General features: G+C 39.1%; 2 protein-coding genes across 3 annotated transcripts in view; both read right to left on the reverse strand.

Moving 5' to 3' along the window:
* Positions 1 to 24,124, reverse strand: part of LOC138977285 (neuralized-like protein 4) — a 118,481-nt gene that overhangs the window by 23,688 nt on the left and 70,669 nt on the right. The gene's annotated exons all lie outside the window — the stretch shown is intronic.
* LOC138976563 (E3 ubiquitin-protein ligase TRIM33-like) overlaps positions 894 to 24,124 on the reverse strand; it is a 57,277-nt gene continuing 34,046 nt past the window's right edge. The window contains exons 2-6 of one of the 2 annotated variants that reach the window (XM_070349407.1): positions 23,384 to 24,124; positions 22,528 to 22,671; positions 5,237 to 5,395; positions 4,170 to 4,349; positions 894 to 3,373 (exon numbers count right to left, since the gene is read on the reverse strand). The exon at positions 23,384 to 24,124 is cut by the window's right edge and continues 399 nt beyond it. In XM_070349407.1, coding sequence (XP_070205508.1) covers positions 3,341 to 3,373; positions 4,170 to 4,349; positions 5,237 to 5,395; positions 22,528 to 22,671; positions 23,384 to 24,124 — 1,257 coding nt within the window. In that variant the 3' untranslated portion in view covers positions 894 to 3,340. Of the gene's footprint in view, positions 3,374 to 4,169; positions 4,350 to 5,204; positions 5,396 to 22,527; positions 22,672 to 23,383 lie in introns of those variants that run through there. The other variant, XM_070349408.1, reaches the window with a different exon arrangement.

The following is a 24,124-nucleotide window of genomic DNA, read 5'->3' on the forward strand; positions in this document are numbered from 1 at the left end:
CCATACCAGTGCAATCACCCAAACTGCACCATACTTGCACGTGAGTTGGATTTAAAAATAGAGGACATCAATCCCTGCTTGATGTATGTTTCTGTATGTTTCTCTCGCAGCCAAGAACGAGTTGGCAGTGTCATCACGTACACGGCCTGAAATGCAAACTGCATCAACATTGTTTCAGTACTACAACCAAATGTATATGACCAACTATCCTTTTAAATCCTAATTGTTCCAAATGCCACTGGTCGGTTTGGAATTAGGATTAGTAGAATATACTGACATTTAAACAGGCTACGAGGTGTATGGTTGTTCCGTCCCGCTTGCTCTCTTTACTGTGACTGCAACCACAATGTTGTGAGAAGCCAAATAAATCGCTAGCTATCATTCTGTGATGGGTTTAACCATGCGATTTTTCACTGACTCCACGCACTTGTTTATACAAATGTGGTTGTATTTGCCTCCTTGTCCTTCATTCACATGTAAACGTATGTTTACATTTGATTTAATCATTATTCTGTAAACCGACGATATGTATTAACATTTCACAGTGCCTTGCTGTCCCATACATTGTGTATCAACCTTGAAAACGTGATGATGAAAAGCGACAACTGCGTCAGTGTGTGTGTGTGTGTGTGTGTGTGTGTGTGTGTATGTGTGTGTGTGTGTGTATTCAAGAGAAAGAGAGAGAGAGAGAGAGAGAGAGAGAGAAAGAAAGAGAGAGAGAGAGAGAGTGAGAGAGAGAGAGAGAGAGAGAAATCAGAGAGAGAAAGAGAGAAAGAGAGAGAGAGATAAAGAGAGAGAGAAAGAGAGAGAGAGAGAGAGAGAACGAGAGAGAGAGAGAGAGAACTAGAGAGAGAGAGAACGAGAGAGAGAGAGTAAAAAACATGACAAGACCATGCAGACAAGACATCTTTATTAACGAGGTTTAAGTGTAAGCAAGTGTACATGCTGCTGCACGTCCAGCCCTCACCGTGCAGAGGGTCAAGAAAAAAAAACGTGAGTTGAAAACACAATCCTTCCCGTGTAAACAGTCTGCTTGCTATCTCACATCGGTCCAGGTGTTTACATGGCGTGAAAACAGTCTGCTTGCTATCTCACACCGGTCCAGGTGTTTACACGGGTTAAGACCATGCCCTCCGCTTGGACACGTACCAACAATCAACGTCTTGACTTCTTTCTATGCAGAGTTAGAATTTGGGGAAGAGTTAATGTTGGAGATGGACACTGGTGTCAGCTAAAACAATAAGACATAAACATAACAAACACTGGTGTCAGCTAAAACAATAAGACGTAAAGAAAACAGACACGGGTGTCAGCTAAAACAATAAGACGTAAACAAAACAAACACTGGTGTCAGCTAAAACAATAAGACATAAACACAACAAACACTGGTGTCAGCTAAAACAATAAGACATAAACAAACCAAACACTGGTGTCAGCTAAAACAATAAGACATAAACATAACAAACACTGGTGTCAGCTAAAACAATAAGACATAAACAAAACAAACACTGGTGTCAGCTAAAACAATAAGACATAAACAAAACAAACACTGGTGTCAGCTAAAACAATAACACATAAACATAACAAACACTGGTGTCAGCTAAAACAATAAGACATAAACAAAACAAACACACACAAAAACACACACACACATGCAAAACAAGCAAATCCCAGTTGGCACAGAACACCCCCAAGCTGGTGAGTTGTGGACTATGTCCAGATGCAGAATTGTTCTTATTACTTGTCAAAACCCTGGCTAGATCTTAGAGGGGGAGCAGAACACTTTACATGGGAAGCCGTGTGCCTTTAAAGAGAACTAGCAAGCATAGTGATATTAATAGCCTGTAGTTGTGTAAAGAAGAGGTTTTGTAGAAACCATCTGGGTACAGTGATGTGCTTTGTATTGAAATTTAACAGTCGGTATAAACTAAAAATTCAATTAATATATTTTAAACATTTTGGCTGCGTTAAAATATTCTGAAGCGTGTGACCCCATTTCCGATCCCTTATTTTCTGCCACTGACACAAACTCTGAAATGAAATAGAAAGGATTGTTTCCTCATTATTATAACTAACACTGCGATCAATCACATAATTAAATTTATGAATTACCCATTTTAAAGATTTCGTGCTGATATTATCTTACTGAATCAACTAAATCTTGATAAAGCAAAAATTCTACATACATTATATACAGACAGAGACATGTAAATTCGCCACGATCTTAGTATCATTTTACTCTACAAACACACACATTTTTCACGGCTGTATATATGCATGTATTTTCATAGCAATGCATTTGTTCTGAAATCAAACTGATCAAAGGTAACAGCTATAATCCAGATTATACATGTACTAACTAAACACTTCAGCCCAAACAGGAACTGTTTTCTCTTGATATTAAAACGTTCGCAAACTCGTCACGTTTTCGATCTCTCGTCTTAACCGATGGGCACAATACCCTTATTCTTGGATAAACTCATCTATAAAAAAAATTAAAAAAACACGTTATTTGAACATTGTGTGTGGCTTCACAAAAACAAAAAAAGCATGGGCACAATATGTAATATGTTAATTTTCTTTAGAAAAAAGTGCGATGCATTTCTTATTGTATCATTATATTTGTGACGATTCGGTGCAACTTTACTACACAAATTACGTGAAAAACGTACACAATTGTAGAATTTCAATTTAAATCAAACTCTGGCGTAATTCTACACAAGAATATGGAATCTGTGCACACAACTACAATTTTGTGAACATTCATAATTCAAAAAGTGAACCGAATAACTGCCGAGTTTCAATAAATGCGCAAAAACAATATTAACTCATATTAAGGGAAAATAATGGAGTCATCTCTGAACAATGTGAGAGGAACACTCCCCTGTTTAAAGTTGTTACACTGACTGACATCTTTGTATTTTGATGTACCGAAAATGAGAACATTTCGACACCAAGAAATCCTAGACATGGCCTGGAGATAAGAGCCTCGCCTTGTCTCATGACTTTACCTTACTTTAATCAAAAATAAAATCCTCTCTTTTAATCAACATCTATGACTTAATATTTTTCACACAATATGCAACCCATCTTTTGGCAAACTGTTTGAGCAGAACAAATCTTATCTTTAAATCTAACGGTCCAGAAAGCCCTATCAAATGCCTTTCCAGAATCAGTCATCAATAGAAGACCAGGAGCTTTGTTTTCATTCAAGTATAACATTATGTTGTTACACACAAAACACACGCAACAAGAATCACATCAACACCAATGACATGAATGGTAAACGCCAGCAAAAGTCATTGCCATGGAAACAGTCTCTTTGTTTGGTCTGGTGTCTTCACGGTATGCGTCGAACAGGTAAAGCAGTAACCTGAAACAAAGGCAATGAAAAAATCATGACGTAAAAACTGAGGTGCAAGTTTTATGAGAACAATTAAGAAGAACTATTAAGCAATGTTCACACTTATTTCGAGTTCATGATCTCAGTTTTACAAACTTTTGTTTTCAACAGGACTGTGTGTGCATGGTAATAATGTTTTAAAACTCAGTCAGCGTAGGATTGCACTGTGTGAACAGCTAGTGTCTTGTTGCAGAAAAACAATCATTCAGAAAGTCCGGGATGATAAACACGGTGCTCACACATTTGTGAGCATTCATTTATGAAAGGAATTGTAGGTCTTCCAGAGACTTTTCCTCAGAGTATCACGTTTGAAGTTCGGTGTAGAAGTAACAATGATGCCATAAATATACCTGAAGTATCATTGCTACTATGAGAATGATAGAAGGACAACAACAAGAACAATTCTTTATTTAACGAGGGTAATCGAGTAAGCAGCGATCTGCTTTTTTACATCTTTCCCTCGCCCAAAAGAGGGACTAGTCTAAAATGGCTAAAGAAGGCTGAATTGCAGGAGGATATTTGATTATCAAACTGTCAAACAATTAGTCAGAAGGTCGGAGATGATACACATGGTGCTTAGACATGTATCAGCATTGATGACAGATATTTCAAGCTTTCCGATGACTTTTCTTCAGAATCTTACGTTTCCTCTTTGTTTAAAAAACACCCTATCCAATCAATTATTATGCAACAATAAGGGGCACTGTTATAATAATGAAGTGCTGACTGAAAAGAGTATATCTAATTATTCATTCGACAAACTCACCTGTCTGTAAGGACCCCATAGTTCGAAGAATGCAAAGCAGGGGTCGGGCAGGCTAGGGGCGGCTTCACCCTGGTCGTCACCGTTGATGTAGAGATGAAGAGATCGCTTCATGTCAAGCATCACTCCCACCCGGCTTTTCTCGGGTAAGTCTTTCAGTTTCCGTCCAACGTTGGTGTTCAGCTGAAAAGACACACACCAATGTAACTCCATCTGTTTTCAATATCAGAGTTGTCTGAGAGCTTTTTGTTTCTTGATTAAGTTATATGTTTCTCTTTCGGGACTTCTTACTGGTAAAACCAAAGGCAGTCGTGCAGAATGTGGTTTTGTTCTCCAGTCCATTTGCACGTTGAGAAAGTCTCTATTTCTTGTTCTGCTTTTGAACCAGGCAACTCTTTAGGGACGACTTGAGCCCGAGAGACGCCACACAAGAGCCTTCAGCTGAGTCATAATGTCTTTCTTTCTTTCTTTCTTTATTTGGTGTTTAACGTAGTCATAATGTCCGGCAACTAGAAGAATGCACGATCACATAGCTGACAAAATCCAGTTAATAGAGAAAATGGACTGACTTCAAATATTTTGAGTTTTTGAAGCATTTTCAGTTTTACAGCGAAAGCGTCAACCTCAAGACAGGTCGGACAGACTCAGTGAACTTATCGACAGTCGTGTTACCTTGACGAGTTGAGATAGATTCCTCGTTGAGGTTTGAACACACGCATTGCTGTGAAGATTGTAACTTCCTCGCACGTGAACATTTATGAACCTATTTTGATTTCCAGAACCACACATTAAACAGAGGACTAACTGTCCGACAGTAGCTTGATAGTGATGGCCCTTTTAACCTGTCGGATTAAAAACAAAATTAGGGGTACTTTATAATCGCGAAATTTTGATCAAAGATTTTATCAAACTTGTCATGGCCTTTTCTTTTCAATTTTCAAAACTACCACCACCACGACGACCACCACCACCACCAGACACACATACATATACACAAAAACAGAATCGCACAAACAGCCTTCATCCTTTCCAGCGTACCCGCCCTTTCTTTACGGTCTTTTCAGACTTACCGTCTGTCCGCCATTCACGGTCACAGCATTGTGAGAAATGACCACGGCAGATGGCCATCCACTAGCGTCAGTTGGCAGTGTCAGAGCTTCTGGAGGAGTGGTTGTTGCTCCAGTATACATCACAAAACCAGTTCCAGCGTCTCTTTTGTCCAAGATGACCTAGACATATTGCGTACATTGTCACATGCATGCACACACAGCGTATGCGTGGACAAACACAAACAACACACACACGGTCACCCCTCCACACACACACACAAACAACACGCACACCCCTCCACACACACACCCACACACAAACAACACACACACCCCTCCACACACACACACACACACAAACAACACCCACACCCCTCCACACACCCACATAGGCATGCTTGCACGCTCTCTCTCTCTCACACACACACACAAACCCACACACACACACCCACACACACACCCACCCACCCACAAATACACACACACAAACACACACACACACACACACACACGCACGTACGCACATGCACACACAAGTTAGTTTCGATATTTATAGGCTCCGTCTGGTCCCGTAACCCACCATGTAAGCCATCACGGATTTGTCCAAGCTTTTAGTGGAAGAAGTGCGGCTTTTTTTTTTTTACTAAAACTGCTACACATACCTAATAATACAACGGCCTGGGTACTTTCTTGGCTGTGTGGAAACTGTTATTCATCAATTATGTTCGTAACTTATATCAAGTTCAACATATAAAATGTGTCGACACAGAACAAGGCAACGCTATTGATCGTTTCTTTATGTCTCGACATGTATTTCTCTCTCTCTCTCTCTCGACTGTAAGAACAGCCTCGCTTTCACCTAGGTCCTAGAGAAAGGGAGAATGTACGTTCTGGCTCACCGATTCCGACAGACCCTAAATATTAACGCAAAATAGGCTTCTGGACTAAACTTTTACTAAAATGAAACATGCGACAAAATCAGAAAAATACTGCATAAATCCATACAAAAAAAATACAGTAAAGTAAGGTTGTTTTGAACCAATGCCGGGTCTGTCGGAATCAGTAACCCAGAACGTACATTCTCCCTTTCTCTTATACAACATTCTTAAGCTCAATACGCTCTCTCATTTACAAACTTTACTTCATGTGTTCTTTCACTGTTAGAATTATATCTGATACATGCAATGTGACTGTCTAAACGAATAGTTAACTCTTTACAAGTGATTCTATTTTTACTTTTTCTTCCCGTCCTATTTGAATCCCCTTTTTTAAAAACTGCTTTTTCAGATCTTCTATATCGAGTGGCTTGTTATATTCAGCTCGTGTTTTTGTTTGAATACTTGCTTTCTTACTTTTGTAGTCATCAAAGTCTGTTTGTATCTGTTTGAATTCTTCGTCAGAAACTTTTGAATCTTCAAGTGCTTTACTGATAGACAGTTTTAGGCTAGACAATTTTGATGATGCAAGAGTGGAAATGGATTCGTGTTTTTCAAGCTTTTTCACAATTTTTTTCATTATAGCTGATGCTATAAATGATAAACCACCAACTGCTGCTGCGACACCACCTAGGATTAGAGAAACTGGAGTCCCTACTCCGGTAGCTAACAGAATTGTTCCCGTTACACCTGCAGCTGATGCAAGGATAGTAGAACCAGTGCTGGCATTAGAAAGGCTGTTGTAAGTTGTTGAGTACTTACGTCTAGCGCGAGAATATTTTTCTAATTCATCTTCTAGTTGTTTTTGTATATTACTAATGTGTGCCAGTCTGAATTGTTGACTTTCTGCTGCACTTTCATCAATATTAGGATAAAGCTTCACACTGCTAGTCATCTTTTTAATGCAAAATATAAAATATTTATCTTAATTCTCACTGGCCAGTGTTTCTGCTAAGCTTTGAAGCTGTTCATTGCTTAACACCTTATCTGTATAGTAGAAAGCAATCAAATCAAGATAAGTAAGATTAATACTTCTTATTTCTGTTAAATTATTTATATCTGCGTTAACAACAACATTTTGGTTTGACGTCTGTTTTTTTATTGTGTTAGAATCCTTTTGAACAGCAATAAATACTCTGACTTCTTCAACATTTAATGGTCTCCAGTTGAGATTTATTCCTCTCATTAGAACAGTGTTTGTGGTTTCTTCCCTTTTCCTGACAACTATATCAAATATCATAGTTGCATTCTGCCCTATTGGAAGCTTGGGTATAAAATCGACAATGGTGTCAGCGTCCTTTTCAACACTTTGTTTTCTGTGAATGAGATAGTTGTTCTTATGGAAAGGTTTAACTGCAACTTCTCCCCTGCTGTTAATCGCAGGAACAAGGCTAACAATTAGTGGTTTAGCATTGATTGACTTACGGAATGTGTCGTCTTTTCCAACAAGAGTGTATGGACTCACAAATTCAAACTTCATTTCCCAGTCAATCTTTTTGATAACAGGACTAAGTACCCATTTTTTATTCTGATGTTTCCACATGTAGTATATGTCATCGACAATTGGATCAGGTACATTAACATCACGGATTTGACCTAGTTTGAGGAATCTTGGTTTCTTTTCATCGTCGATTTCCTTTCTCTTGTAATGACCAGTGTCTGTAAACTCGAATGCATACACTGCACCAACTTCAGCATTGCTCTCAAAGTCGATAGCGTCTGCTAAATCTTTCAACTCTATAGTTGAACATGCAACAGGATAAGCTATTGTAGGTCCACTCGACATTTTAATACTCAATATTTTATGGAACTATTTCCAATGTAATGTTAAACAAACAATCAACTGGTTGTCCACTTTGATTTTTCAGATCAATGTGTAGGAATTCATGACACCCTTCCTCCAAGTCCTTGAACTGAAGTGTCTTAAATGTTGGCACGTGCATTTTACAAAAAGAGGCATCACTCGGTGGAAGAATCCTAAGCAGATCAGAACGCTGATCATTAAACAGATTATAGGATGTGTTAAGCTCTCTCATGTGAACAAACAGTACACTGTTAACATCCATGTCAATGGGACGTGTTCCCTTGTATAAATTTGTAATTCCAAGCATATCAAGGAGTTTGGTTGGAAACTCAAATGATCTGTTTACTTCTCTAGTTTTGGGCATAGTAAGAGTAGCAATGAGACTTGCATGATTTAAACTCGCTGTAATACCTACTGGAGCAAACAATTCTTTCTCTAAAGTGCAGAAGTCATAGTAACCATCTTCTACAGAATGTGTTTTACCATTAATTCTAACCCAGTTGTTAGCCTTTTTTTTACTGATATTATACCAAGTAACCTTGTACATAATTTCATGCAGTGCAACTTTCATTCCTCCATTTTGATTGTTGATAGGGTTTGCAAGTTTAACTGGCACACTAGTCTTCACATTTGTTAGTGTGATAAACATTTTTTATTCAACAACAAAAATGAGTCAGTATAAATTCAACAAAGACGTTAAATACAAAACTGGACCATATTACAATCCAAAGACTATTTCTTTCCATGAGTTGGACTTTGCTGTAACAGAAACACAATCCATTCGCGTTAAAGTGCCTGACCCATTCCATTCTTACCTAAATCCCCCAATCAAAAATGATAGTGTTCCAAAGATGTGGAACTCTCACCCAATTCAGTTCTATCAGAATCAGTTAAACTTTGCAATATTCTGTGCAACCACGGGATGTGGAGTGTCCTATGCAGACCACATGAATAATTCAAACTTACTGACAAAGTGTGTGTACACATTTCACGTTTACTATCAGTGCAGGAGAATCTTGTCTGAACTTCAGGCACCAATGCCGCATGAAAAGAGCTGGAACCCATTCAACAATAGGATAAACATGAAAGTGTATGAGCGTCTCTGCAATGAATTCAATATAGATTTTAAGACCGACTTTAGGCAAAAGCAAGACAAAAACCATGGCATGGGAACACTATATTTATGGGGTGTCCACAGGAGGTATAATTTTGATTACTGGCCAGGTCATACATCTTTTTCTTCAAATGTGCAGGTACAGTTAGGATCAATAGAACAACAGCACCACAATGCATGGACTACTTTTATATTAGACACCGGCAAAGGTTTCACTGGATCAGGTGTTGAAAGGATCAATGAATCTATCCGAACATATGCGTGGTGCTTGCTAGGCTCGCAGGCACAGACACGATCAAACATAATGAGAACAAGCACAGGGTTTGGTGCACAGAAACAGTTGTTATCAAATTTAGAAGATGTCATAAACTCTGCAGTTGATCTGCCTTCCAGCATCAAAAGGTATCAAGACTCTCTCCGTTATGCAAGATCAAAAGTTGACTTTGCTGTTGGTAACGGCCTTTACATGTTACCTTCTGATCTCCAGCTGCAGATTGGAACAATAACAAATTATAACAATGAAATCATTATTGCTAGTGACACCCAGCCGCTTGGAAAGGGTGAAGAACTGAATTCAGAAATCAGAACGATGTTACAGCCATATCACAATGAACAGAAACAAAGCGTGACAAGTGAAGATCACGCTGCAGGTGAAGATCATTCTGTCACTAGTGATGATCAAGCTGTTAGTATTAGTGATGATCATGAATCGCAGAAGACTGCTCTAGTAATTGGTGGAGTGGGTGTAGGCTTACTTTTGCTTTATTCTCGTTAGCAGAACACCTGCAATTAAAACTATTAGAGTCCAGAGATGTTCAGCCATGAAACCAACAACTTTACCTGCAAAAGATAACAGCCAGCTAACAATTGAACCAATGATTCCTGGAAGTGCATCCAAAGCTTTTGCTGCTAGTTTCTTTAATAGTTCTGCAATGTGTTTGAGTTGTTTCTTTACCCATCCCGGATCAGATGGAGGTGAAGGTGAAGGTGGAGGTGGAGGTGTGACAGTGCCACCTGTGAATGTTAACACTAATGTGCTTATTGCAAATCCTAACGCAGTTAGTATACTAGCTATTGTGATTCCCTGCTCTCTGAAAAGCGTTCTAATTCTTTCAGCAAGAGTTGTGTCTTCGTAAAGGATTCTTTGAATTGTATTTTTTATTCTGCTGACCTGTGTTCTCAGTTGTTCTCTATTGTTACTTAGAACTTCTAACCTTATGGCTTTCTCCTCCTGCAAATCTTTTAAACGCTTAGAAATTCTGTTTTTTACTTCTTGTTCTAGGTTCAAATCATCAGCATCAGCAAGTTTTTGTTTCTCTTTGTTTATATCTTCATCCAGCTGACCTAGTTTTGACAGATTATTTGCTATTTCACCTCTGATGGTTTGTAGTGATTGATTAAGGGCTTCTATTTCTCTCATAGGTAATAGTTCATGTGGAGTCTTCAGTGAAGTTTCCTCAGAAAAAGAAGTCTCTATCTCTTGTATAAGTTGATCAGCCTCTTCTGCAAGTTTATTAAGATCTTGCAATGGAACAGATTCTATTTGAGTAGCAGTTGGTAGTCCTAGTTCTGCTTGTTGAAGTAAGGAAACAACATGGGAAGATGATGACCGTGTGCTAGGCACAATATCTAATTGCCTAAGTCGATTAGCAGTAAGTTTTTGTTTTAGTGAAACTTTTGATAGAAACTTAGCAGGATTAGATTTATATGTAAGTTGGACTTTTTCTCCTTTATCGCTAGTTGTATATAAATGATTTGCTTCCATTTTGAACTGGTTTGGATCTAAAACATCAGGTTCTTCTCCTAAACTTTTGTAGAAATCTCTAACTTTACCTTCCAGAAGTTCATGTCGTGCCACCTCATAATGCAGTGAATGATGGTAGGGAACCAAAGGGATTGCTTCGCTCATGTCGTCCGCTGGCTCAAATAAATCTTCAAATCCACCTTCTGCCATTTGTAACTTATTTTTTATTTTGAAAATAAAAAAAGATGGCACAATCGTTCGGTTCTGTTCTTGATCCTTACAGAAGGCTGAAAGAACCTCTCGGGGTAAAAGGAATAAGGCAAACAGTTATAGTCACAAATAATCCTTCTACTATTGATCAGAATGAAATACTTACTGTTAGGTTTCCTAATCTAGGTAAGAACGATGTTATTGTACCAGGCACTGTAAGACTATCATTCAAATTAGAATTAGAATCTGGCTCAGATGAAAATAGGACTTTGGCTTATAATGTAGGAAGAGCAATTGTGAGGAAGATTACTGTCAAACTGGAAGGGCGGGAAGTGATGTCATTGAATAATGCAGATGTATTTTTAGTTTATGCAGATAATTGGTTGACTGACAATGAAAAGAAAAACAGAGTGTTTCAAGGGATTCAGTCAGACAATGGGATAAAAGTTAGAATAGGAGCCGGAGATAAAGCTGACAACAAAAAAGATAACGCTGTCAATGTTGCTTTTGGAAACAAATTTTGTATTCCACTTGACTTTGAACTCATAAATTCACATCCTCCCTTCTATCAAGGAGCATTGCGTGACAGGCTGTCATACGACCTGACTTTCAATAGTTATGATCGTGTTATGCTTTCACAAGACCCGGAAGCAAAGTATAAGGTGTCTGGAATTTCTTTAGAGTTTGATGTTGTAAACCATCCTGAACTGGCTAGACTTATAGAAAATCAGTACAGTTCTAAGCTGCCTATCTATTATGAAAGAGTGTTGAATCACAGTACACTTTCAAAAAGCCAGGCTGATCCAATCTGGAACATTAACTTGAATACACCAGCTAGGTCAATGAAGGGAATACTTATGTTGTTTGAGGAACCAAAAGATTCATATGAAAGGCAAATAGAAAAGTTTTACAATCCACTAATCAATAGAGTATATTGCACAATTGAAGGGCAGCCAAACCAAATATTTGCATCTGGCATGCTGCCATACCAACACTATGATGAAGCAAGAAAGTACTTTACTGGAGGAAGATTGAAAGACCCAACATCTGATCTTGTGGCTAAAGATCTGCATTTACACGGTGTTGGCGTAGAAGATTTCTTGACAAATAAATATGCGTTATGGCTGGATCTCAGAACAACTGACGACAACAAACTGCATGGAAGTGGAAGGCGAATTGAAAACGGATCAGAAGGAATCACAATACAAATTGAAAAGGAAGTAGGGAGTAGTAGTAAATCAGTTAAGATCTACGTGTTTGTTGTGTCAGATGCGCAGTTAAACATCTCTGAAAGCAGATTACAGGATATTGTTTATTGAACGTGTTAAAATGAAGTATCTAGATTTTCTTCCAAAAGATCCACACTGTTCTTTGATTTGTGGGGCAACAGGTTGCGGCAAAACAAGATATGTTTTGGATTTATTACAGACTGTTTACATAAATCACTTTGAACACATAGTCATATTCTGTCCAACCATAAAGCATAACAGAACATACAAGGAGAGAAAATTCATATGGTCTGATCAAAATATATTTATTGTAAATCCTTCTGATCGTCTAAATGTTTGCTTGGAGCATTATTTCGATCTTTTTCAGAACACGCCAACACTGTTTATTATTGATGACTGTGCAGCAGAACGTGACATTGTTAGAAAGAAAAGTGCACTAGCAAAGCTTGCATTCAGTGGACGACATGCATTAATATCAGTTTGGATATTAACACAAAAATACAATGCAGTTCTGAAAGACTTTAGAGAGCAACTCAAAACAATAACATTGTTCTATTCAAAGGACCGTGACAGTTTTGAAGAGTGTCTTCGAGAAAATGATGTCATTGAAAACAAACAGGAGAGAGAAAGAATAAAGAATAATCTGAAATCTTCTAAGCACTCGAAACTGGTTTTAAAAACTGATCAACCAGTTCAGTATGTATGTTTGTAGAAATCCTTGTCAAGTTCTTGTCAAGTTCTTACTCAAGTTCTTACCAAGTTCTTGTCAATTTCTTACTCAAGTTCTTGTCAAGTTCTTACTCAAGTTCTTACTAAGTTCTTACTCAAGTTCTTGTTAAGTTCTTGTTAAGTTCCTACCTAAGTTCTTACTCAAGTTCCTACCTAAGTTCTTGTCAAGTTCTTACTAAGTTCTTGTTAAGTTTTTACTCAAGTTCTTGTTAAGTTCCTACCTAAGTTCTTACTCAAGTTCCTACCTAAGTTCTTGTTAAGTTCCTACCCAAGTTCTTACTCAAGTTTAATTACTAGATTTTTATTTTATTCTGCATCAAAATAAAATGAACTGTGATGAATTGCTGATGCAGACTTCTACAGATATTGAAATCTGTGACAGTAGGACTATACCTGATAAAAAAGAAAGATTGTATTCACTTGCTGTTTGTGGAAAAACAAAACACTACCTTGGGCAGCAGTTAACTGTGGAAGAAGTACAACATCTTTCCTCAGAAGATATAGCAAAGTATCATGGACGGTATGAATCAGTGCTTGGTTCTAAGATGGTTAGAAGTATTGGACAGACTGTTATAGGTTTGTACACAAAGATTTTTGGACATTTTACACCTCTCGACTCGGAGGAAGACTTAACACATGATCTAACTCATGACCCTGTTGTTTCCAAGTCCCTCGAATCTCTTGCCTGTGGCCTGTATTATCGATTTGGTGCTTTATTAGTACCATTTGTTGCTGGATTAATTACTTTCAAACACATTAATTTTCAGAATAAAAAAGATGACAGATCAGTTGAAGCAGACAGTGGAGCAGACGAAAATACCAGAAGTGAACACAGTGACAAAGAAACCTGGTAGAGTAGAAGCAGGAAAAAAACTAGCCGAATGGAACAGACAAAAAAAGTTAAATCAAAAGGCAAAGCAGAACATTATGTCTGAGGTTGAGCAGACACCAAACATTCCTGAAGTGACTAAGGTCACACAAACTGATCAAGAATTAAAATCTTCATTTCTATCATACAGAAAAGTAGCTGTAGCAGCTGTTGTTGGAGGAGGTGGATACTTGCTTTACAAACTTTGGCAAGGCAAATATAAAGTGTCAGAAACACCAAAATCAGAAACACCAAAACCAACAAACAAAGCAGTACAAACAATAAAAAAGCCCACAGTAGTACCTGCAGTGGATTCATTTCATATGGAATAATTTTAATATTTTAATTTTGATAACATAAAAATGAGTTCTGAAAAGACAATAGTTAATCTAGTTTATCACGCTGCAGTGATTGGAGGCTTGAGTGTAGGTTACACAATGCTGGGTAAAAGTCTCCTCAGAATGAAACCAGCCGACTTGGGAAAGTTAGACTTCGAAGACGGTGCTAAACTAATTGGTGTTGTGACAGCTTCCTTTGCAACAAAAGACTTCCTGGTGAAGCAAGGAATTATTCCAGAAAATATAAACATGTAAGACAATAAAATGGCTAGCTTGGTTATGATGGTGGGAGGTGCGATTGTAAATGCGCTTGCATTTTCTGGCAGCAACTATTTGTTTTCTAAACTGCAAAATGGTGAAGAGAGGGAAAGGCACAACAAAGCCATGGAACAACTGGCGAAAGCACAGGATGAATACGAGAAGAAACGAATTGCGCAGTTAGACTTTATGAATGATAAACTCAGGCAGCAAGGACATGCAAACAAAACCTTTGCCAATGTTGATGCAGCCATTCAAGAATACTATCTTGTAACTGGAAAAAAAATGAAGACAAGTGCTCCTCCAAAACTGGGTGACTTTTATCAGCCTTCAGAAGAGCAGAAAATGGGGGAGATTGTTTTCATTGTTATTGGTATGGCTGTTGTTTACTTTATTGCGCGTGCTGTCAAATCTTAATATTCTGTCATTTAAAAAACCATGAGTGATGCTTTGTTATCTAAAATATATTATTCCCCAAAAGGATACTGGAAAGGAAGAACTGCTATTGACAAGCTCAGTGACGCAGCAGGTGTTTCTCAAGATATAGCAAAGAAATGGTTGTCAAAGCAGGCAGTTTGGCAGATCTATTTACCTGCACCAAGAAAAATTACACGACCACACTTTGTTAACATTAAACCGAATGACACTCATCAAATAGACCTGCTGTATTTACCGCACGACACAGTCAGAAGGAAGAAATATAAGTATGCACTGACTGTAGTTGATGTTGCAACAAGATACAAAGATGCTGAACCGTTGACAGAGAAAAGTGCTATAGCTACAGCTGTTGCCCTGCAAGAAATTTACAGACGTGGACCACTAAAGTATCCCAGAATGATTCAGTGCGATGATGGTAAGGAGTTTAAAGGAGCTGTCAACCAGCTTCTGTTAAAACATCATGTTACAGTGAAGAGAGGTATTCCAGGAAACCACAGGTCACAGGCTATTGTTGAGAGCTTTAACAAACAGTTGGCAGAAAAACTGTTTTCATATCAGTACCATCAGGAATTTTTGGACACAGAAAGTAAATTGCGTAACACTGAATGGGTCAAAAGATTACCATCAGTACTTAGAGCAATGAATCTGGAGGTATTTAAAGCTACAGGGTTAAGACCAGTTGATGCAATCAAACAAAAAACAATACCTGTTGCTCCAAAGTCAACAACACCAGCAGCATTACTACCTTTCAATCAGAAAGTCAGATATTTATATGCACCCGGTGAAGCTGAGGGTGACAGCAGGAAGCGTGCAACGGATCCAATCTGGAGTATTGACATTCATGAAATCAAGAGAGTAGTAGAGACAAATCCACCTATATATTACTTGAGAGAACCAGCACCGCAAAGAGCCTTTGTAAAAGAGGAATTACAATTAGTTCCACGTGGTACAAATGTTAAATGATTTTTTATTTCAGATTTTATAGTGTTAACAAAAATGGAAGCTCTGAGAAAGAATTCTAAGCAACTTCATTTTTTTGATTTATATTTTTATTTTGAGTTATAAAATCAAACTCACAGCGATGGAAGACTCTGTATTAGAATCTTTATCGACAGTATTTGACACCGTTGAATTACAAGTAACGGATCCTCAAAATGTGCAGTCCAGTGTGCAAGACGCCATTGAACAAATTCCAAACAATTTGTTGATTGAACCTCCAGTAAAAGTGCAGATAGTCAGTTTAATAAAATACAAAACAGTCAGTGATGAGGTGCTAGAAGTTCATGTTTCAACCAGACAACTAGCACTTAATTCTATGGCAGAATTGAATGGAAACTGGGCAGATGAAATGATGAAACGGTTTGAGCAAGCTGCAGAGGATGCAAAGATGAAAGGATCCGGATGGTCAGAAGGTGAAATTCTAAAAATAGAATTGAAGCTAAGTAAATTTGCCCCCATCAGAGGTAGAAGTTACATACCTTTACCTCCTGCTCTTGTCAAAAAACGTGCTGTGCTGAACATAAAGAATGATGATGACAAATGTTTTATGTGGTGTGTTCTGGCAAGACTGTACAGTGTAAAGAAAAATGCAGAAAGAGTGTCTAACTATCATGCATACAGAAATAAACTAAACTTTACTGGTATTGAATTTCCTGTCAGCATTACAAGCATTGACAAATTTGAACAGCAAAACAAACCCATCACCGTAAATGTTTACACGTGGGATGAGGAAGATGAACTGAAACCAGTCAGAATATCAAAGAACTCACCAACGATTGGTGATTGTGATACTAACCATGTTGACATGTTACTAATGACTGATGGTGTAAAATATCATTACACTTTGATTCGTACAATGAGTAGACTGATGGCGAGCACAAGCAATCACAATAGTAAACAAGACTTTTGTAGGCGATGTCTCTTGCGTATTCCATCAATTCATGCAGCACTTATACACAAGCAACATTGTAAGAGCGTTGATGATGCGGTTGTGAAGTTAACAACACCACCGCCAGACAGCAAAGTGTATTTTAAGAATGTATGCAAACTACAGAAAAGTCCTTATGTTGTTTATGCTGACTTTGAATCTATCATTGTGCCATATGAAGGACCTTTACCAAAAGACCTACCTAAAACAGTAACTCTAAGTAATCATCAAGTCTGTTCATATGCATTTATTGTTGTTAGTTCAGATGGTAAACATTCTAAACCGCAATTGTACAGAGGACCTAATGCAGCAAAGAACTTCTTACAGCAAATGAACCAAGTGCGAAATGACTGCTCCAAACAACTGAATCTTTCAGACATTGTTATGAAACCTGAAGACCAAGAACAGTTTAACTCTACCACACAGTGTTGGATATGCGAACAAAGTCTAACACCAAACATAGACAATCCAATAGTAAGAGATCATGATCATGTAAGTGGGCAGTTCCGAGGAGCAGCACACAGCAAATGTAATCTACAATTAAAGTTTGATCCTAAGACTTGGAAGCTTCCAATCTTCTTCCATAACTTGCGCGGTTATGATTCACATCTGATCATGCAGGCAGTAACTGATGAATACAAAGCAAGATGCATTGCGCAGTCTTCAGAAAAGTACATGGCCTTTACTCTGAATAGTTTACACTTCTACGATTCTGCTCAACATCTGATGGGAACACTTGAGTCTTTATCTTCATCACTAACTGCTTTCCCAATCACATGTAAGTACTTTGACAGTGACTTAGTTAGAAAGGGAGTCTATCCATATGAATACATGGATTCGTGGGAGAGGTTTGATGAAGATGAGTTACCACCAAAGGATGCTTACTTCTCACGGCTGAAGGGTAAAGGTATAAGTGACGAAGACTATGAACACGCTAAGACTGCATGGAATAAATTAGGATGTAATACAATGGGTGATTATCATGATCAATATTTGTTGGCTGATGTTTGTTTACTTGCAGATATATTTGAGAATTACAGAAGAACATGTATGAAGCACTACAATCTAGATCCTTCACATTACATATCTGCACCAGGCATGAGCTGGGATGCATTTCTTAGATTTACAGGAGTAAAGATTGACTTGCTATCAGATCTACCTACACTTCAGATGATTGAAAATGGACTACGTGGAGGAATCAGTATGGCTTCACACAATTACTGCAAAGCCAACAACAAATACTTGGACGACTTTGATCCTATGAAACCTTCTAATTACATCATGTATCTAGATGCAAACAATTTGTATGGTTGGGCAATGTGTCAGACGCTTCCACTTCGGAACTTTAAGATCTATTCAGGACCATTTTCACAATGTGTTGTGCTGACAATATTAAAAGCAGGCCCAGACAGTCGAAAGGGATGGATACTAGAAGTTGACTTAGACTATCCACTATCACTTCATGATCTACATAATGATTATCCTTTAGCGGCTGAGAGGTTAAAAGTAAACCCAAGAGAACCTCCAAAGCTGGTGCCCAATCTGTTTCACAAAAAGAAGTATGTGTGTCACTACAGACTGTTACAGTTTTACATTAGACATGGATTAATTTTGAAGGCTGTTCATCGTATAATTTTATTTGATCAAGAACAGTTTATGAAACCTTACATTATGAAAAACACAGAACTGAGAACCAAAGCCGCTGATGCATCAGAGAAAGACTTTTTTAAACTGATGAACAACAGTTGCTTTGGTAAGACAATGGAAAACCCACACAAGAGAAAGGATGTTAGACTTGTTACAAGAGAAAATGAGGCCATCAAGCTGACATCCAAACCACAGTATCAAGACTTTAAATACTTTCATGAACAGCTGTATGGTATCTTAATGAAAAAACTTGTAGTCAAGCTTGACAAACCAGTATTCATAGGCTTTACTGTGCTAGAGTTGTCAAAACTGTTGATGCTTGAGTTTTTGTATGATTATTTGAAACCAAGATATCCCAAATCGAGAGTACTTTACACAGACACAGATTCATTCTTACTTGACATTCCAGCGGATGACATTTACAAAGATCTAGAAGCTGAAAGTCCTGCAGTAAAAGGAAAAGATTCTTTTTATGACACTTGCGACTACCCTAAAGAATCACCATTGCACTCAAATGTTAACAAGAAGGTTATTGGAAAGATGAAAGATGAAATGAATGGGAAGATAATTAAGGAGTATGTTGGATTGCGTGCAAAGATGTACAGTGTTGCAAGTGAGAAAGGGGTGGTTAAAAAAGCAAAGGGTGTAAGCAAACAGGTTGTAAAGTCGAGCATATCGCATGATAACTACAAGGAAGCACTGTTTCAGAAGCGAGTGTTTCACCATGACAACCCTAAGATCAGTTCCGCGCTTCATCAGATCAACACAACTATTGTAAACAAGAAATCTTTAGATGCTAATGACACAAAGCGCGTTTATTCATCACCAGAATATTCTTATGCAATTGGCCACTGGAGAACAAACGCGGCTTCAAATAGTCTGAGTGTGTAATAAGAATTTTTGTCAATCGGGAAAACCCGCTATGACAGCTTTGTTTTGACTGCAGCGGGGGAGAGGACGTTGCTTGCGTTTGGGAAGTGTTTGTGAAAGGGGAGTTAGTAGGCTTTGTTGAGTTTCAAAGCAGCCACCAAGTACACTTATCAAAAGCTTGAATAAAATAAACAAGTCAATTGAATAAGTTAACACTCGGCGGCCGCCCGAAGGCAGCCTAAATATTGAAGCGTAGTGAAGCGTAGTGAAGCGTAGTGAAGCGAAGCGTTGAAACAGAGTGAAGCAAAACCAATAACACAGCTGAAGCAGGGTGTTGAAGCAGGATGATTAAGAAGACAGCCAAAGCAGGGCAGGCGCAGCAAACCGTACATGCATGATCGTTACTATATTTAGAATCACGTCATTACTATTTTTGAAACCGTACATGCATGATCGTTACTATATTTAGAATCACGTCATTACTATTTTTGAAACCGTACATGCATGATCGTTACTATATTTAAACACTTGTCTAACAGTGCAGGCGCAGTGTGATACTTCTGTTGTTGCGCACAAACAAGCACTGTAAGTCTAAGACTGGGACTGTTGGAGCTCTGATGTGACAGGAATATGCGGCGTTTCTGACCAGTACTCTCTGTACTCTTCGATCTGGAGCATCTCTTCGATTTGTTTAAGTTTGCCCATGATAAAACTGATTGGCAAACCAACAGTGGTAAATCGCGGAAATGCATAAAGCGATCTAGCAACGGCGCGTAGTCTACGCGCATGAACATCGGAATAGCCAGTTTTTGCTTTCAACCAGTCAGCCCACGTTTCTTTCATTCTCCCTTCTTTTCTTTGCTTCTCCTGCCATTGTTTGCACATAATCAAAAACTGTCCAAACTGAATGTAAATTAAGATTTGTTGTGCGTCCTGTCTTTTGAGATTTCTCATCCCTTTTTGCAGTCTTTCCACAATATCTTTTTCATTTTCTGCTTGAGCAAAATAAGCATTTGTGAAAGCTTCTGTGGATATAGCATGGCTAACATCTGCTTGGTTTGAAACGAGATAGTGATGTAAATCATTTGGCGTTGTTGGTTCTACTCTCTTTTTCTTTCCGTCTTTTTCTTTGAACAAATCTTCTATCTTCCTTTTTGGTTTTTTGGGCAGTCTCATTAATCCTTCTGTTTTAGCCTTAACTGCTATTAAGGCCATCTGCTCAAAATATTTTCTATTCTCTTCTAGTACATGCTGTTCTTCTTCTGTCCAAAATTCTGATGGTGTTGGCGCTGGTAGTGGGACATTACAAGCTTGTTCCATGTCAGGTAGAATTAAAGTTGTTGACCGCCTAGAATAATCTAACAATTCTTGATGAACATTTTGCGATTCAAGAAGCTCTTTCTCTAATTCTGCGACATTCACCTTGTTAAATTAAGCACTTTTTTCACTGAAACACATACACGTCCTCACAGAACAGCACCGCAATACGAAATGGCGAGACAGGTCTGCCTGGTTGCTAACAACACAAACTAGATCGGGTTGTTATCAACAGACAGTGGTGGGCGGAAGTGACGTAACTGTTGCCAACACATGATTTAATCTTGTCTTGCCATTGGAGGAATATAGAAGACAGGCTTGCTGTTTGTTTTTACCAGATCAATACGGTAGTTATGGCTTACCGACGAACGGGCAGATTGGATCAATACGCACGCTGGCTGCAACTAGTTAATATTTCAATGGAAACTAAATTTAGCGTTGCACAGAGAGAAAGGGAGAATGTACGTTCTGGCTCACCGATTCCGACAGACCCGGCATTGGTTCAAAACAACCTTACTTTACTGTATTTTTTTTGTATGGATTTATGCAGTATTTTTCTGATTTTGTCGCATGTTTCATTTTAGTAAAAGTTTAGTCCAGAAGCCTATTTTGCGTTAATATTTAGGGTCTGTCGGAATCGGTGAGCCAGAACGTACATTCTCCCTTTCTCTCGGCGTAATGATTCCGAAAGGACTACTTTTTCGCGGTCAAGTTCAGTCGTCCGCATACTCGAAAGTGAAAAAAAGATTAAACGTTTTGCCACAGTATCGGAGGATGAACTGTCGAAGAAGAAAAAGAATCTCGTGCCAACCACTTCGCAGAAGACCATCCGAGTTGTCCAGAAGAAGTTCTGAAACACGTCACGTTCCAAATCAAAAGACGACATGCTATTCTCTTACGTCACTATTCTTGGTTTACGGTACCATTCGGCGGCTTTGCTGCGAGTATGCCATAGTCTTGGTTGGCCGAGACCTTGAGGTGGAATGCGAGTGATTAGGTTTGTTGATTTTGCTCGGAGAAGTGGTCCGTGTTCAAGCAAGTTTCTTTCTTCTTTGAAAACAAAAACCCTAAGACCAGTGAATGTCGAGATATATATGTAAATTGGATCTGTGATCCAAACATGCCTTTTGGTCAATCTCGATGGCAGTTTATTCCACTCGCCATACGGGCTTGTGGAATAAACTTCCATCTCGATTGACCAAAAGCCATGTTTGGATCACAGATCCAATTAACGTATAATGTTGAAATGGAAGGATGCTCTCATACTTGGCACACACACAACATGAAAATAAAATCCAATGGCAATTGTCCCTGGTTCTTGGCATAATCACGGCACAGGGTATTTAAGAGAGTCGATCTTTGTTGTAAAAGTTGTTGTTGATCACCTTTGTCCTGTACAGAGCTATGTGCTGGTTAATCACAGTTAATACTGTGCAAAGTGATGATTTTTGTAAGACAGTATATTGTTGCAGCATTATTGTCCATCTATACTTTTCTTTTTTCGTTGTACATGTACTTACAAATGTACAATGACTTCAGCTAGACGCTAAATTATTGGCACCCAAGGCGGTTAATGGTCGTCTGCCACTTCGATTCCTGCACACACCCCCCCCCCCCCCACACACACACACGCCACCTGCTTCCCCAGTTAGAACAACTTAAAACTATTCATACATTACACAAAAACAAAAATAACCTGTTCTTTAAAATGCTCAGTATTCTCTAAATTGCTAATTGAAGTGTTGCACAGTCTCTGGGGACAGGATGTTTAATTGAATGAAATTTGCAGGTAACAGGTAACGAGAAAGAGCTATATTTCTTGAATGGATTACAGCTGTGAACACACTGATAGCGTCACAGTGAACACTGAGCTCAATGACTAACCTCGTACAACATGTTCGTCATCATAGGCTGAGAGGCGACAACGATACCATCACAGCAGCCACGCCCTCTTTTCTCTGCTGTCTGCTTGTTGTTGCTCAGTACGATGTCGTCACCGTGGTTGTCATGGAAAGACAAAACTGGCACCTGCAATCAGTCAGTGTACACATCAAACTGAACTGTCTAGAAATGGTTACATATTTCACGTAAATCACTCTTCATACATTGTACATACAAGTGATCGGTCTGGAAAATATCTAGTTTTGAAATTATTATCAATTGTTTGTAAATCCTCCAAACAGTGCTGCACTATATTTTGTTGTAAAATCTCAGTATTTTTTGTTTCGTTTTAAGACTGAATCTTTTACTACAGTCCCAATAAAGTGTCACTGTACCAACATGGTGTTTATTTTAAAAATAATTTTTGTTTCTATGCGAAAAAGAGCAAATTCGACATTTCTCAATGGAGTTGAGAAACTTCGACCGTATGATTTCAGGAGTGAAAATCAGATGGTTGCCAAGTGGCAGCAAAACTTTCTGCAACCCCCAGACATAGGGATCGGACACAGCGCCTACGTTCATGTGAGGGGACATTTCTGATCCTGTTCAACGATATCAGGCTAAGAGTTTTGGCTTAGTGACAAAACCGTGCGTTGGCCAACACACTTTCAATTCACAAATCTGATTTAGGGGTCGAAAATTACATAAATGCACATACTAAACATGGGCTAGACATCAGTTATTTTCCTCATTTTTGATTGTTTACTAACTTGGTTAATCGGTTAAACAAAGAAGGAACATCACAGAAAAGAATGCGCGATCATTAAGAAAATCAGATATGGGGAAAAAACATACTAACAAGTCCAAAATCCAAATCAGCAGACATGACTTTGGCCTGACCTAGTCCTGACAGTTCTTTCTCAATACGGGCCACGGCCTCTGCGTCAATCACGACGGTCACCTTGGATACGACCTTGGCGCCTGAGGGCAAGGTGACGCTGCAGTCGAGGCTTCCAACACGTGTCTGCATCACGGGCGTCATGGTGCTGACAGTGTCGCGATTCTTGGCCTCCTGCACGCGCTGTACCACGTGTTTGTGTGACGTCAGCTTCCCGCGTCGCTGTAGAAGACACGTCTTGGTCTCCGTCACCGCCTCCTTGACGTGAGAGCACGCGCTGTGGGCCAGCTCGTTCAGGCGATGACGACAGTCCTGGACCGACTTCTCCAGGCGCGCACACACGGCTTCGATCTCGGCAACGGCCTTCTTGGTCTGCTTCTCCGTTTCCGCCAGGTGGTCGTCCAGCTGTTGGATGGCTTTGTCCAGCCTGGCCTCCCCTTCGGTCAGCGTGACCGCCAGTTCCGCCAGCACGGCACGCGCGTCCTTGACCTTCTCCTCCATGTCCTTGACCTCCGGGCAGCTGCGGTGACGGGACGTGGCGCACAGGTGGCAGATGCTCTCGCCGTGTGTCGGGCAGAACAGCTCTGTGGTCTTGTCCGCGTGGACGGTGCAGGCGGCGGGCTGGCTTCCTGCCACTTTGTCCACCGTCAGGGAGGTCAGATCCTCCACCGTGTGGTTCCTGGCCACTTTCTGCTTCATGTG

This window comes from Littorina saxatilis, linkage group LG9 (genome assembly GCF_037325665.1).
Source record: "Littorina saxatilis isolate snail1 linkage group LG9, US_GU_Lsax_2.0, whole genome shotgun sequence".
NCBI lineage: Eukaryota > Metazoa > Mollusca > Gastropoda > Littorinimorpha > Littorinidae > Littorina > Littorina saxatilis.